The sequence below is a fragment of the Falco punctatus genome (assembly GCF_963210335.1).
Source record: "Falco punctatus genome assembly, chromosome: 11".
NCBI classification, from domain to species: domain Eukaryota; kingdom Metazoa; phylum Chordata; class Aves; order Falconiformes; family Falconidae; genus Falco; species Falco punctatus.
In genome coordinates this window covers 9,917,750-9,934,753 of record NC_137591.1, presented here as the reverse complement: position 1 = coordinate 9,934,753, position 17,004 = coordinate 9,917,750, and the positions used below count along the sequence as shown (strand labels likewise).

The 17,004-nt window shown below is 44.7% G+C and overlaps 1 protein-coding gene across 1 annotated transcript in view; it reads right to left on the bottom strand.

Moving 5' to 3' along the window:
* TRABD2B (TraB domain containing 2B) overlaps positions 1 to 17,004 on the bottom strand; it is a 306,025-nt gene that overhangs the window by 45,683 nt on the left and 243,338 nt on the right. Inside the window, exon 5 of the mRNA XM_080407652.1 lies at positions 12,781 to 12,871. Within this exon, the coding sequence (XP_080263778.1) occupies positions 12,781 to 12,871 (91 nt within the window). The remainder of the gene's footprint in view (positions 1 to 12,780; positions 12,872 to 17,004) is intronic.

Here is a 17,004-nt window from a genome sequence, read left to right as displayed (position 1 = left end):
GGAATCCCAGAAATAAGCTACGTACATGTTAAAGAGCCCCATCTCAGCAAGCTGACAAGTAAAGGATATGAGACGATGACAGACAGATGCAGCCAGAGCATCACGACAATACAACCACACAGAACTGAACCGTACAAAAGCGAGAGCCTTTGCAGCTTGTCCCCCCAAACTCTGCTGCAGACCCCCTTGCAAGGGACCCCTGGGGGCTCACCTGCTCACCAGCTCCCATGGGCTGAGTGACCCACATAGCCGAAAGCGCAGGAGGGTCTGCATAAAGGCAGAGCTTCCTTCCTTCTGCGCCTAACTGGGTAGCACTGGCCACCAGGAGTCACAGAGGTCTACACAGGTACCCTACTAACAGCCTCTGCTGAGACAAGGGGGAGACAAGCGATGGTTCTCCAGCAACTCTGGTGCCAGTCCTCTTCCAATGGAGGAAGGGGAGGGAATATCCACGCACGGCTAGCAGGGCCTTTCTGCTGGCCCAGCAGAAGACTTAGGCCAACTGGCTTCCTTGACCAGAGAGATATCGAGATCCTCAGGTGCCCTTTGTGTAATCTCTGCAGATTTGTCAAGGAAAAATACTAAATTAGACTGAGGATTGGCAGTGGGTGAAACTTTCACTGGGGGTGCTGTGTGAACACCAGTGACACACGAGTCTTGTCTTGGGCTTGAGCAGACCCAACTTCTGCATCAGCTGATTATGTACACACACACGACATAAACCCAGCGATTAAGCCCAGCTCTCCTCCCGTGAAGAGAACCCCAAACAGCAGTAAGTGAAACACCAGGAAAATGAAAACCACTTGTTCTGCGGCTCCCCAGAGCACAGTCACTCAGTTAAGAAGTCGCCTCCCTCCATTGTATGTGCATGTGTGTTTTCTTAGTCCGTGCTTGTTTGTTTGCCTAGAAATGCTTTATCTAAGTGCCAGTTGTTTGAGAGGGTATCACAGCCTAGTATTTGCAGCACTGCCCAGCTACTGAAAAGCATGGAACATCACAAGTCTAACAGACGTCAGAGACTCATCAAAACTATGCCTGGCATCTGGCACATGTTCAAGCAGTCACGGTAACTTCTTATCACTATGCAAAGCTGGAACACTTGTGAGAGTGACCAGATTAGGACTTCTCCTGGGGTGCTATAATCCAGCTCAAACTACAGAAAAGCCATCACTCCTTTGCTAGAAGGCGGCTTTTAATCTCAAAATCACTCTTCTACTCTCAGAATAATTTGGTAATTTAAAATTCAGGGGGTTAGTATACATTATTAAAGTGAACTGTCTTTATCCATGGGGAGCGCACCCTCCTGCCAGCCTCATGGGAGCGGGTTGTCTCTGCAGCACGGCCTGTACTGGAACACAGGCTTCATTTTCAAAGGGTCTGGAGGAGAAAGGGTTCAACTTTTATGCATGTAACATTCATTCAGTTTCTGCCACTGCTTCTTAATCCACAATGAATATCATTCCTTGATAGTTCTCCTGTAAGGACTTCATCTTTCCAGTTTCATTTCACTTCCCAGTTTCATTTGTGACCTAAAATGTAATCTATATGTAAGTATGCTGCACATGCAAAGGTTCTCATTTAACATTAGCAAAAAATCACATGCCTCTAGGGGCAGAAAGATGACTCTCTTGTCACAAATGCAGTTTGCTTTGACAAAATGCATCTATCGCATCCACTGACTGTAGGTCAATGCATGGAATGACCCAGTGCTCCTGGGAAGAGGACTTCAGCCTGGGTGGCACTATCGAGGATGGAAGGAGGCACCCAGCAAAACCATGTGTATGCTCAAACTAGGGTCAGAGGTGAGGGCACAAGGTCCTTCAGATCTGCATCTGCCAGGATGGGAGAAGCAAAGGAAGAGCTACCCATTGACCCGGACCAAAACACCACTAGTATTACCCTGGCCTTAGTACTACTGATTTCAGAAATCAGCTTTTTTTCTCCAAAGTTCATGCAGGGACTTCTGGATCTTCCTTGTGCTGGAATATGATGCCTTGACTCTGTGGGTGTTAGGAATAGTTCCTTAAAATTACTTAAAATGACCGAAAATGCCGCAAATGCAGACAATGTTAAAACCTAAACCCACTACAGCAGCAGAGATTTACTGCTCTCCTTATAGAACCATGGAATCATTTAGGTCGGAAAAGACCTTTAAGACCATCAAGTCCAATAATTAACCGGGTGCTGCCAAGTCCACCACTAAACCATGTCCCCAAGCACCACATCTACACACTTTTAAAATTCTTCCAGGGATGGTGACTCCACCAACTTGGTGCTGTCTGCAAACTGACTGAAGGTGCACTCGATCCCCCCATCCAGATTGTCGATAAGGATATAAACCAGGACTGGCCCCAACCCTGGGCCCTGGGGAACACCACTGAATGTAACTCCATTCACCACCACCTTTGGGCTCGGCCGTCCAGCCAGTTTTTTACCCAGCCAGCAGCGTGCCTGTTCAAGCCATGACCGGCCGTTAGACGGAACCACCTAAGTTTGTTCCAGCTAGCAACATTTTCTTTCCCCTCCAGAAATCAGGAGACAATCCCACAAAAACATTTGAGAACCACATGAACCTTGTTTAGCCACTGTGGATTGGGATTTACATTCCAGATGTATAATGAACCCAGAGACGCAAAGATGTGGGCACACAGTGTTATTAAACCCTTGAAGATTACTCCAGTCTCACTCAATAACTTAGCTTTTTCTTAACGATGCTGGCATGTATATAAACTATAGCCTTTAGCAACGCTCAATGCCAACAGAAACCAACAACTTTGCAGAGGCTGAGCGGCAGCCCAGGGTAGTCCTCTGTGTTAGAGCTCTGGACAGCCTGTATCGTTTTTCTTCAGTGGAGGGGGAAAGTGTTTATTTGGGAAGCGTTTCACATCACGGACAATAGGGAACTGTTTAGCTTTCCACAAATAGGCTGGTATGCAACTTCCGAGCGCTCTCCAAGGAAAACCTTGGAACACTGGCCACGTCCGTCCTGCAGGGATTTCATGTGAAGCAGTTAATGCCCCACATCCTTCATCTTGATTTATTTCTGCTTCATCCTTGTTTCAAAGCGCTGTGCTCACTTCAAACACAACATGGGGCTCATCCCTGAAAATGCACTTTGTTCGCTGGGGACTCCAGATTCGTATCGGCCGTTCAAACATAAACAGGGATGTGCCGTCTCGACAGAGGTATTTCTGTGACTGCCTTTATTTTTGCAAGAGTAATTTGGAAATGTGAAGCTGGGGTCAGATGTCAGGAGACTCACATCCAGCGGCCAGACAGGGCAGTGGATACCAAAGCGCTTGGAGCCTGTCTATGATTTTGCTAGTGAGTTGCTGCAGGTTAGCAGGAAAATCTTTGAATCCCTGACTTGACACATGCCCTGGGAGTCAGCGAAGAAAGGATTCAGAGCACTCTTACCCACAAACTAAGAGCATCAAATTAGGTCTCTCTTCATCTGGAAGCTGCCATCAGCACAGAGTGGCACGGCAGAGTTGTGAGCTGGTCTGACATCCCATACAGCAGTAGAAAGGGGAAATACCCCAAATCTAGTCCTTCCATCAACTCTGGTCCCCTGCGGGATCAACTGTTTTCTTGCTGAAGTCAACCGTCGTTACGACCACGCTGTGTGTAAATTCAGGCTAATTCTTGGTGCTGATGAAAAATTCTGTTCTGTGGTGGGGCTGCAGATGAGGCAGACTGATGGGCATAGCCAGGTCCACAGTGACCACGACAGGGTATGTCCTCCAGGTGATTCTCCTAACCAACTGGAGTCTCAGAGGTCTGTGACAGTGGCAAGAGATCCAATTTTCACGACAACTGTCATCCATGCAGCCACCCAGCTGAACAAGAGGCCATGGTGGAGGCCAAAACAGATAATTCAGTTTCTGTCAGACACCCCCTCTGCCCCCATCTTTCTCTCAAAATTTACATGTGTTAATTCTGAACCTGGATTACTGCAGTAGTGTATTTCTAGCAATCATGGTTGCAGGATATTGTCTTCATTCAGGATGTTCCTCCATCATACCAAGTGACAGCCACCGTGTCTATATCCATATACAGCATCTGATCCATTTTTCCTCCCTCCTGTTTCTATTCACAGGTCCATTTTTCATTCTCCCTGAATGTGGAGCATTTGTGAGTGTAGGTGGAAAGCCAAAGTCTTTCAACACCCACTAATAGAAATTTGTTTTATTAATTAACTCTGTGGGGAGGAAAAAACCCAAAAGAGAGCTGATCCTTTGCTCTGAAATCATGAATCATTGCACAAGAGAAGACATGTCCTCTGAGATACCAGAGGCTGCTTCAGACAGAGCTAGTGACTGAGTTCTTTCTTGGGAAGTCCTGAGTCATCAAACACAGCAGTTTAATCCCCAGGAAATGGGAAACATATTGGCATGATGTTCACTTGCATGGAGCATGAGGTCCAGAGAAGGGTGAACCTCCAAAGGTTCTGGAGATCAGTTTCGCTTGTGGAAGAATTTTGAAACCTTAAAGCTCCTCTGAAGTATACCTGATCTGGAGCTGGGTACAGTATTCCCAACAGACGATTTACTGGATGAATTAAACTCTTTACATACTTTACAGATTACATATGAATTTACTCTGACTTCTCATAAAAATGACTCAATGATTATGACATCAAAACGTATTCTGGCTTCTAAGTTATTTAAAGTGACAAGCACTTCATATATTCATCATTCTTAATTTACTAGTCCTGTTGTAAGAACTTACTTTTTTTGGCATTCCTGCTCTTTCTACTAGCACTTATCCAGGAGGGAGCAGCTGATACACGGTGCTTCTCAGTGTGACCCTTCACCCTGGTTCTCCTAAAGGGACACCACACACTCATTTCAGACCCAAAGCTGGGTTGCAGCCACCTGTGTGGTGTGAAGTCATCTGGCTTTGCTGAGATACCACCAGTTGCTAAAAGTGAGACTATTTTGCACTGAAGCGGACACAAAATGGCACAAGATCACAATACATACATATGTTAGAATGACCTTCCACTTACGGGGGCAATTCAGAAAGATTTCCGTAAATTTCACAGCTTGCCACAACACGATCTGCCCACAAAGAATCATTTGGCCATGCCACCAGTCGCACGGTGTAGCTTTGGAGGGCTTCTAACCCCATTTAAATTGTGAAGAATATGCCTTTGAACACCTGATCACTCAAGAAAGATAGAAAATATAACTGTCAGTGCATTCCCATATAGAAAGCCGTATCCCCAACTGTTTTCTTTTAAGGCACTATTCTTCAAGGAATTAAGAGAAAGCGTCAACGAAAAATGTCACTGACTCCCTTTCTTCCTGTTCCTTTCTTAGGAACTTGTGCATGTGAAAGAGCTCCCTGCAAGCAAAATTACCAGCAATTACATTCACGCTGAACCAAGCAGCCATATCGATTGCAACACAACCCACAGTCCTCTTGCTGAAGGAAAAGTCGTCAGCCCTGGAAGCAGAAAAGCTATCTGTCCTAACGTGTGAGGTCTCTTTGCCCGACAACGTGATAGCGAAGGTAAGGGAAGTCGGTGCTGCAAAGACAGAGTGACAGCAAACAGACCACAAACTTCCTTAGATAAACGACATCTTTCAAACCACACAATAGCACTTGATACCTTCGTGCCCCTTGAGCTGTTACCAAGTGCAGCTGCACTTCAGCCCAGATTGATATCGCTCGGGACAGAGGCCATCAATCCACAGGACAAGTGCGGGCTGACTACACAACACAAAGCTCACACCACCTCACTCTTTCGCTACAATGCTGGAGAGGCGATGGCGCAATTTTTCCAAAGGCTTAAGTGAGTCTAGTGACACTGTCTGACTTGAATGTGGGGCCCAAGCCCTTCAAATAAGAGGGAAATTAATATCACAAAATGATTAGTCATACAAAACCAGCCAGACACCTCCTGCAACCAAACCGGGCCAGCTGTCTAAGACACCCTTGAGCAGCCCTCTAGAAAAAACAGTCTTTTTACATCGACCATAGTAAGCATCTGCACAACTGCGGGAATGTAATCTTAGTTTTCTACCAGTTCTCTCATGGCTCCTCACAACCAAAGACAGGAGAGAATCAGCAAGAATCTCATATTAACGATGACCTCTACGAGCTACTGGCACCGATGGAAGCCTTGTTGTTGACGTCAGTGCAGTTTGGATTGGCTTTATTACTAGTAACTACAGACCAGACTTTTCATCTTATACCGACGACCTTAGGTGAAAAGATCTGCATTAGAGTTGGCTGGAAGCAGAAAGAAAATCATCTTCTCCTGTGGAAATAAGAACTCCAAAATCTGGCTAGGAAGTGAAGTAAGAACTAGCTCTGAACTTTGAAAGTCTCCAAGGCTCTGGAAGTTGACTATTAGATAGTTTTGGAGTATGAGATACAGATCTCCTAAGACTGATGGGCTGCAGAGCAGCAAAGACCTCGAAACCTTAGCACTGGCTTCAGGACAGCTCAGTGAGCGAGCTGCCCTTGAGCAAAAAGAAGCAAGCCCCGGTTCCCCAGCGGCCCTGTGTCTAAGTTCCCAAGGAACAGAATGATATGGAATGTGAAACAATTTTGTCAAAAGAAACCAGAAATTTTGCCAAGGATAAAATCTGATTATAGAGAAAAGTGAATGTCCCTATGGGAGAACTAGTCAAGCACAAAATTCCTGAGTTTTGTTCCATATTCTTTCAGCAACACCATTAATTATCTCGCTCTTTCCCAGATTTTTGTAGCAAGTTGCTAAATTCCACTCTTTCAGAAGGTGCTCAGTGTTTAAAGGTGGCCTAAAGAACATGCAGATGCACGGGCTGTAAGTAATGTGTTGCTCAGGAGGTGACAGGGCAATTAAGTTCCTATGGTTGAGAACTTGTAAGTTGACTTTGCTTCTCTACCACATCTTGGAGATTTTCTTCAGTTTCTTTCCCCCTAAGAGTTACTTTGACGGATCAGACTTCATGGCTGTAAGGTAATTACAGACTCAAAGACAGTTAGATGGCAAAGGAGGATATTTTAAAAGCATGTGAGAATCCCTTGAAAACGTAGCGTGCATATTTTCATGGCTAAATATTTTAAGAATTAAGTAGTGATATTCTCCAATGTTAGATGAGGCGATAAATTTGCCAATGCATGCAGGTGAACCCCATCTAATCCCTATACACCTCTTACTGCAAATTATGCTGTGAGACACCGCCACCCACCACCCCCACCCCCAAATAATGGGTTTGCTTTTCCTCTGAGGGAAGGAAGCTAGTGAAAGGAGTAGGATCTTCAGGCTCAGATCAAGTGAAAGATCCAAAGGTTTACAATAGGATTGAGAATGGCAGCATCCCAATGGGGAGATTATTCCACCCACAGAAAAAAAAGATGTGTGCATTTTTCCATGTCTCAGAAGAGATGCGATCCAGAATGCGCTAACACCTCCCCAACTCCTTTTTTTTCTTCAGTTAACTCTGTTGTCTCCAATTAAAGCGTCACAGCTCTCAATTATTTTTACTTGTCTCTTATCTAAATAAAATTTTACTTATTTCACTACAACTCTAACATTCTTCCAAGCACATCCCGAACATTAACAGCTAAGCACAGTGGAGTAACCCTGCCAGGCTGGCACCAGGAAGTTGCCAAGGGACTGGCAACTACTGGGAGACTCCTGAGGGCTCTGATGACATCCGTACATTTCTGGGATGTCACCTACTGAACTGCCACTTTTACCAATGTGGGGCTTTGGGGAACATTATGTCAAACATTTTCCCATGCATATCGCCTGGTGAAGGTTAGGGATCCTGACGGAGTGAAATGGCTGCATCACTGTGTGGACGGGGTGTGCTTTCATTCGGGGGGTGGGGGAAGAAAGCATTCGTAGTGGAGCAAAGACTTTCATCATAAGACGCCGCTGAGTAGGAGAGCCAGGCTCACACCTGTAGGATGCTACAGGAAAAGGTGTAGGAGCAAGCGCTCTTTGCTTCAGAAAGGAGGAAAGGAATAAGCTACAACAGCAAAGACATGTTGCTTTGACGGGGCCAAGAAGTTAAAACATAAGGAGGACGGGTAATTAATTTCTACAGCAGAGCTCCAAGAGTTTACAATAAACCCTCAGATGGGCAGAAATGAAAGCTTGTCCTGCAATCTCCCATTCTGAAAGAAGGCAGCACCGAGCAGAATACCAGGAGGAGCAGCCTGATGGAAATGAGCACTGCTGCATGTTTTTCTGGCCAAGAGAATGATGTGCAGTACGTCAGGGCCTGGCGTGTGGCAGAAGGTCAGAGCCAATTCTGAGAACCCAGTAACAGTAAGAGTCATCACGGACACAGGTGCTTCCGGGGTTGATCCTGCAATTTGGCTGTTTCCAATTAAATGTGAAGCAGCTGTGGCCCTTTATCTGCTCAAGTCACTGGAATCCATCTGAGGGGAAACTTTCTACCACCTCCTCCTCCCCTCCACACCCCAGGCATGCAGCTCTGCTTTCTGAAGACAGAGAGGGGCAGGGATGGCCAAGTTGGCAGAAGCCCTGCAAAAAAAAAAAAAAAAAAGTTGCTTTTCTTATCTCAGGGCAAAGCAATGAGATACTGATTCAGCCATTCGTTTTCCAGTGCCTTTATATGCGGACAAGGAGGACAGCCAGCAAAATAAGAAGCAAATATGAACGCTGTTGAAGGCTGTCAGGCGAAGAGATTTGGGACACTTTCCCTCAGGCAACAAAATAAACAAACGAAGCCAACATGAGGATAAGTTCTCAAGCGTTTATGGCATTGCTCTGCATGCTGAGTACAACAGCATTTCTTTTGCAGAAAGGGATTGAGCTTCAAAGAAGGTATTTTCCATAGTCAGCTGGTGGGATTCTAGAAGAGGCTCAGGAAGGTCAACACCGAGCCACCAGGCAGATCAGCCGGAGCTAGGGGATTTCAGAAATCCAGCCAGTGAAAGCTCCCAAATAGCTCCGCACCAGGTAAATGTACTTTATATGAACTGTTCTTTGCCAGTTCATTGATTCTGTAGCCATCAAACCCTTCTATACCTTGGTTATCTCTTCCAGCCTGCCAAGATCTCACTTTACTTTTCCCCAATACTTTAAGAAAGGGAGAACTTGGCTCAAATCTGTGCTTGTTGCTAGAAAACAGAAATGTGAGACGCTAGGTATTCAGTTTGGTTGGCTTAAAGAGCAGCCATTTCACAAGCCACGCTTAGCATTTTGGACAGAGAAAGCCAACAATCTTCCGGCTTTACTCAGCCTGTATGTAACTGAAAGCATAAACAGCTTTGCTCTTTGTCCTTTTTCACTCTTCCCAAGGCTTTTCTGATACACAGGAGCAGCACTATTTATCTTTAAAAAAGCTATTATTCTGTCCTTCCTGAAACTGAAACAGACAGCAGAGCTTAGACATCATACCAGACTGCCCCACCTATTTATGGTACCAGTACTTCATTATTATTGAACAATAAAGATCAGGCTACTAATCCTTTCAATAATAGTAACAATGATCATACTGTTCTAGGAACAGAGATATTAAAGAAAGATAGTATTTGCTTTTTTGGCAAGGTGGCATTGGTAGTAAGCAGGAGATAGCACGGTATTTTGCTGAAGTTACTCTCATAATTTCAAATAGTGGGGTTTCTGGCTTAACCTGGGAAAGATTGTCCTGTAAATTACTGTCAAGAAATCATTGATATTAAGCCAAAACCACACTCAGTTTCAATGATACACCTCCAAACGTTCCTATGTGCCAACTCAAATCGTTCCTCTTCGTCTTTCTGCGCACAATCCATCCACAACAATTCTTTTTTGAATTCTCTTGGCCAAAACATAAGCATGCAGCTGCTTCAGCTTTTTCCAACTCTTGCATTTTTTCCATGTGCTGTCCACCCCCACCAATCTCTACATTAGAGTCCAGCTGATCTTCCCTGAACACTATCCAGTTTTCAATTGTCAATGCCAGAATGCAATGCAGTGGGCTTGACGCCCTTACACAACGGACTTGGAAGGAAAGCAGAAATGTCTCTTTTGGGTTTCAATAGAGGAGAGAAATACCTCTTATTCCATAGGGCTCCACAAGAATGAAGATGAAGACACCTGCGTCTCTATAATCCATAAAAAGATTTCTGCTTGCAAGCAGCTCAAAATCTATTGAGCTTCTACTTGTTTATTCTATGTATCCATTCGGTTAGTATAGCCACTACCCCAAAACGGTTCCTCTTCTGGGCCTTTCTAACTGTTTTCAAATGTTTTTATTTCATTGTTTAAAAAGGAAAGAGGAGAGCAAAAGAAGAAGGGTAGAAAAAAATGCAGGGTTCCTTAAAACTCTCACAGCAACATAACCCCAACAACCAACTGGCCGTGCTTTCTGAATATCCCATAAAATTTTGTCATCACTGTGCCTGACTAGACTGTTTTTTGCAGCTCTCAGAAGCCATAAAATGCAAACAGTTCTAAAAGAGACAAAATGGTTTGCAGCAGGCTCCTCATTTCTCAAGGGGAGCCCCAAGCAGTCCTGATGGCTACAGCCCCAGCTGTAGGACAACCCAAATACAGCCCCTGACGTGCAGGTCTAGGAGTCTCTTTTTTCCTAAAGACAGCAAGCTGTTTTCTGTGAATGTGCTTAAATTCTCTTTTTTATTTAAACTTTTTATAATCCTCTACTGTTTCTGCACCTTGAGTAACGCAGTTTAGTGGGAACTCTGGGCTTCTTTACCATGCCATTTATTTTTCTTTCTGTATTCTCATCTAAGACCTGTCGATCTGCTTGGATCATCAGACTATAGGAAAACATACCGTGCATCTAATCTTGATGGAGTACAAACATATGCTCTCTGTCTCGTCAATCACACGCGCACAAGAGTATACCCTTAAATAAAGTTTTGTATGTTCAATATTCAGAACAGATCCTACTGGGTTTAGGGGACTAGTCCAGACAAAGGGACCAGCCTGCCCAGTGTTCTGGTCTGGAGCAGGGAACAGAAGCTACCAAGTGGACCATAATTCAACTGATGACGTATGCATCGTTCTAGGCAGCAGTCCAAGTCCACTTGCTTTCAAGTACCTTTTCCCCAGGGACTGACAATTTTAGGGGAGACGTCACGAACACGAAACACTGCTGCCAAGGTAGGGGAATGCGTACACAGAGGTGTCCCACATTGCAAATAAGTCAACATTAAGCAGTGGCTTTGTTTCAAGTTTCCTGCCCCATCACGCTACTTCAAGCCTATGAAGACGTGTATAGACATATCCCAAGACCATACAGAGCAAAGACTATTCTTGGACATCTCTCACACTACTGTATCTTTCTTTCTTCTCGAGGGCTTGCACACAGCCAATAAATTAATAGTTTCACAATTTCCAGTTGAAATCCTTTTCACGGGAAGATGATACTTTCAACTAAATGCAATTTGCTGAGGAAAGTGCCTGCTTCCCTGAGTGGAAAGTTTCTTTGTCAGAAACCTAGGAACAGTATACCCCAGCTGTTTTGGTACAGTTTGCTTGGGTTTTTTTGTTTTGCTATGTTTTCAGACACAGGCATTTTTGCTGATTTTAGCCAAAATTTCCAGCGCCCTAGTCAGTTAGTGTTTACTGCTCTTCCCTGTGCCATGTTGACTTTTCTCCCTCTGCCAAAGTGCTTCTTAAACCTCCTCTGAATATACGCTCTTCCTTGTGTTTGATAGCTTTTTCTTCCTCTTTTCCCCATTGTTATTTAAGACCGTGCTTTTACTGCTCGACATATTCCAAGAAGCATTTAGGACAAATGCTCTGTCAAAGACACTTAAGTACAGTTGAGCCATATTATATTCTATATGAATCACTGCGGATGTTTCACAAACAAGGCTAGATCAGCCAGATTTTCCAACTATGTCGAACATAGCTTTTTCAGGCATAGTCTACTAGCCCTGCGATTAATCCTCCACATTGAAACTCACCTCACATTTGGACCGTGTCACGGCTGCCCACCAGGGACAGGAGCATGCTGCTAAGTTTCTCCTAATGAGGATAACAATCCTATGACAGAGCAATCTCAGCCAATTTTTATCTGCAGGATGCAGGGGAAAGGCTAACTTTGCAAAGCTAGATGGTCTCTCACCATCCCTCCCAGTTTTACGGTCTATGATACCTTTAGACAGAGACCTCATCTAAACAGCCAGGAAAGAGAGAAACCTAGGGGAGGAAGGAAACTAAGGACGGTTTTGTGCCATATTTTTATGTTATGCTAATGAAGATTGCCAAGAGCCTGGTAATCGATCCTTCTGGCCTGCTTTACTTGATCAGATTAATGAAGAAGCTCAGGGAATACGGAATTGCTTTTTACCTGCCCACCACACTTTCCAAGGTGCATCCGCTACATTAAATCTTGCCCTTCAGGCAAAACTGAAATTTCACCTGAAGAAGAGCAGCCTGACAGAGAGGCCTGAAAAATTAAGTCTGTGGCAGTCTACCGCCCTGCAACAGAGGAGCAACTACAACCCCACGGAGAGAAAAAGACAGAACAGCTATGGGGGAAAATGAGCCGAACCAGACTTTTCTCAAAAACAGAAACTGTGGCACTTCTGATCTGGTATATTGAAGCAGCTGTGATATGAGTAATGTCCCCAAGTGAAACAAATAGCCACTGAGACTCCATATGTTTCCAAACTCACACAACGGATGCTTTACAATGAACTTTTTGTCTGGAACTTGGGTGGGAAAAGGAGGTTCCTCAGCCCCTCACCCACGCCCTATACTAATGCAATAATCTTGCTTAGTCACAGAAAAAAGGGACAGAAAAAAGAAAAGGAGAGAAAATGATTAATAATCTGTGGGCAGCTGCTTACTTTCCAAGTGGTTGTCCGGGAGGGGTGTGCTCCACTTCAAATCCTGCTTGTCTCAGTACATCAATCACAGTGTTGTTACCCAGGAAGTGACCTAAAATACAGGTAGAAAATAGCACTGTCAATCAAACCGCTCCTCTCACTCGCTGGAGTTTCTCCTTTTGGAACAACAGGTTTGGGAGGCAAGGCTACCAGAAGCTAGACCAGCTCCAAAAGCAAGAAGGGCACGCTGTGCAATTTGTTGTAACTCAGACTCCGCTGCCCACCATGTAGCCTGCTACAGCCTTTGGCAACGGCCAGCAGGAGAGACAGCGTACAGCCTGGTCCCGTCGTCTTCCTTTTTATTTACCACTCCCTCCCCTCACACAGCTAAGGGACTGGGTGGATAAAAGAAAACCGAGATGAATTGCTAGTCTTGTCTTCTGCTGCGGCCATTTCCAGTATGTGCATGGACTAAATAAACTTCTAACACGGATGTAGGAATGACCCTGCCGTGGCAAACAGAATATTCCTAGGGCTTTGACTCACGAATTGGAACAACTGACAACCCTAGATGTCCACCCTGCCCATCGTTGTTCGCGGACATCTGCTTATAAAAAAGCTCTGAAGCTGCTGCACTGCACGCTCAGTGCTGACCCACCTGAACCAGCAGCGATCCAGGCAGGGCTTCACCAGCCGCTCAGCCACCTGCAGGGCTGGGAGGAGCTGGGAACGGAACCTTATCTCTCCCTAAAATTGAAGATTTAGCCCTGTAAATCAGGGCTCTTTGCTGGAAGTGTAAAGGTCACATTCCTGTTCACAGAAGTAACAAAGAGCCCAGTAAGTACTGCAGCATGTACGGCCGTGAAAGAGTTTGCTTAAGGGAGCCCTATATATACTCGGGTCTGAACCAAATCCCGCCGGAGTCAATAGGAGCCCTCAAAGGGCTTTGGGTACAGACTCAATAAAGCAGCGTAATTCCTCCAGAGCTTTCAACTTATTGTCAGTCCCACACTGTTTTCAGGCTGGGTTAGACTTATAAAGTAAGGAGGCAAGAAGTCCACTAACAGGTTTATTAAAATCCATGTAGCCCGGTAACCTGCCTCCAACTGCAGCCCTTGGTGAACGTTAAAGATATATAAATCTGGGAAAGGACAGACCAAGCCTCCTTCGCTATGCCCACGAGCTTCCAGCTTTGCACAGCTGCCTGACTCCCATTTACACCCAGGTCATCGCATCTCACTGCCAGCTCTGAACAGATCACCACGAATGCGCTCAAGCTGCTGCCTCCGTGTACTTTTTGCTCCGTGACATCTTGCAGCAGGGAGTTCCACCATGTGCCATATGTAAAAACACACTCCTCTGGTTTGCTGCTGCTCCGAGAGTGTGTGCTTGCCTTAAGCACAGTGTAAGTGTTTGCAGGAGATGTTTGTAACTGCCGGGCTCCATAGCAGAGCCAAATGCTTTGCATAGAAAAACCAAGGCAGGCAGGACGTGCCCGAGCCTCTCTCCATCCATGCCACTGTGTAAGGAGCTGGAGTAACTGTCAGCAGTCACCCCTAGGACACTTTACCCATACAGCACAAAGTCACTACGAATTTGACAGTAATTCAGTCCGTAGTAGTCACTAAGCCTGCATCTCTCTGCTCACACTGCCAACAAGGGTGCTAATTCGCATCAGTTGTGGGAATGATGTAGTCGTATGGCTTTTAGTGCAACTTGCAAGCACTAGTAACAGCTTTTAGCCAAAAGACATTTCTTTAAATGATTAAATATACATTTGCAGAGCCCTAGTGTGTTCCAGGATTCCTCCACTTCCTTTTAAGAAAACTCAAAATTTGATTTTCCCCTAACTTACTTATAAGAAAAGCCAAAGGAGCAGAGAGCAGTCCCAAAAACGTGTTATACACCCTCAGAGATTTAAGAAATGAGACATTTGTGAGTGATTAACTGGATTTGATCATATCCTGGTTTTTTATGCAGTGGCCAAGGCAAACAAAAGTCCCCATTCTGTCACTGGGCAAAGTGACTCTGAGAAACCAAAGTCACGAGTGTCGAAGTCAGAGATGTTTCTGAGTCCATGGCACAACGCTCTACTTTGCCTGAACTGGAGTCTTAAACGCCAAGAGGTTTCTTACTGTAAACAATCATCCTGAATCCAGAAAATCTTTGACATCACAACAGTACAAAAGAAACCAATTTTAACTGCTTTAAATCCAGGAAAAAAAAGTAACTGTGCAACAGCTCTGATACCTCATCCACCAAATGGTGGGACCGTCAACAGCATCAGCTCCTCAGCAAAGCCTGTGAGTCCCCTCAAGTGATGGATGAAGACCAAGATGCCTCCCGGGCCTCCCATCCCTGCCCTCTGTGTGGGGACCATGATGAAGGCGGCCAGCTTGCTGGGCTGGCCATCCGCTGTGCAGGGCAGCAGAAAAATGTCAGCGTGGTGGGACACACGCTTCCACTGGGTAAGTCACCCCGAGCCACCCAGTCCTCTGCCATACCCCTTTCCCCTGGGAGCTGCCTCCAGCTATCTGGGATTCTGGACTGAAATGATGGGGGGGAACAGAAGAGGTTCATGCCAAGGTAAAACCCACCCACCTGGGGAATGAATGTCCCTCTTCTGAGGCCAGGGACTGAACCTCTGTATCATATATCTCCTTACTCTCTTGCTCTGAGTTCAAGGCTTATTACTTTAATTTTGCCTTTCCTAACACAAAGGAATACCAGCTTCCGTTAAAAAAAACGCCCACCAAACACCAAATCCCTGAATAAATGAAAATTTTCATTACAAACTTAAATGTGAACATAGTTATTTCATTTTAGGTCCACAATTCAACACATACTAAAATACTGTGTTCCATTTCAAGTGAGAAAAGAAATGAAAGCAAATCAAAACAATCAAAACCAAAACCCAACTTCAAGCTGACCCCCAAATAATTCTCCATTCTACATACACCAACAGAACCTGAAGATGTAACAGCAGCTAGGTAATGACATGAGCAGGTCTTTGCAAAGCTTTACCTTTAGACTCCACTTAAAATTTTTAGGTTTGCATTATCTGATGTATGCCCAGGTAAATCACCACCTGTCTCACCATCAGCTTGCCCTGTTAATACATCCTTTCCACCTGATTGCCAGATTTCTGTATGGACCAGCTCTGACTTCTACTTGTCTTAACTTCTCTGCTGTCAGAGCTCACATATTGCGATCGACTTTGTATCCATTTCATTTGTGCCACAGTAATGCTGCTGTGGCCCACTCATTATCTCACTACGTATGCTACAAGCAACTTCAAGCTATGTTCTACCTCAGGGATGGAAAAACTGAAAGTATGCCTGCTCAGACCAGCAGCCTTCCCGCCCAACACAGACATCTTCCCAACAGCGATCCGTGGTACCATGGCAAGGAGCTCCTCAGGATCAGAGATAGGTGGAAGAGGAAGGTTTGAGGAAAAAGGTGGCACTTGGGAGGTCCAGTGCAGGTGGGTGAAGTAAAACTGAAAACACCCTCATGTCATTGCTGTACTTCCAGGGTTAAAGAAGTGCTGGAAGAAGCGTCTTGGTTTGCCTCCTGCTGCCAAGTCCATCATCACTGTCCTTCCCGGTTTTAAGATTTTTAAAGGGAAGTTTTCTGTATGAGGAATTTTTTATATAAAATTAATCTCCTTGGTCAACTTGAGATAAGCATACACTTGTTAGATACTGACAACAACATAATACTTTTGAGAATTTGCAGCACATAATGAAAAGCAATTTATATATTAGAGATAATTGAGCTCAGCATCAGTGGAAAACATCAAATCCCTGCCTCTGGCTACCCATATGTACAAACAGAATATGTAACAATTGCCAGGTCTTTTATAACAGCAGTAGATTTTATTTTTATTTATAGATATAAAAAATATTTTTTTATCTATAAGTGAGTGTGTGTGCGCACTTCTGCTTAAAACTTAAAAAATTCTCTGCCTGGCCTGGAAACTTCCATTGGAAAAAAAAAAAATCAAGGAAGTTTAACTATTCAAAAGTTAGTGCATCTAGAGACATATCAGACAGATTAGAGAGACAGGGGAATGGCTCTTGTTTCTCTGTCACTATTCCCTCTTCAGTCTAAACCTGAATAAACTCTGCCTGCAGTATTAACCAAATTTACCTTGACAGCTGATGAAAACTGGATCCAAGAGGTGAGGTCAGAATACCAACTGCCTTGGGAAATCCATGCAAGTATGGGAAGAGGAGAGAAAGC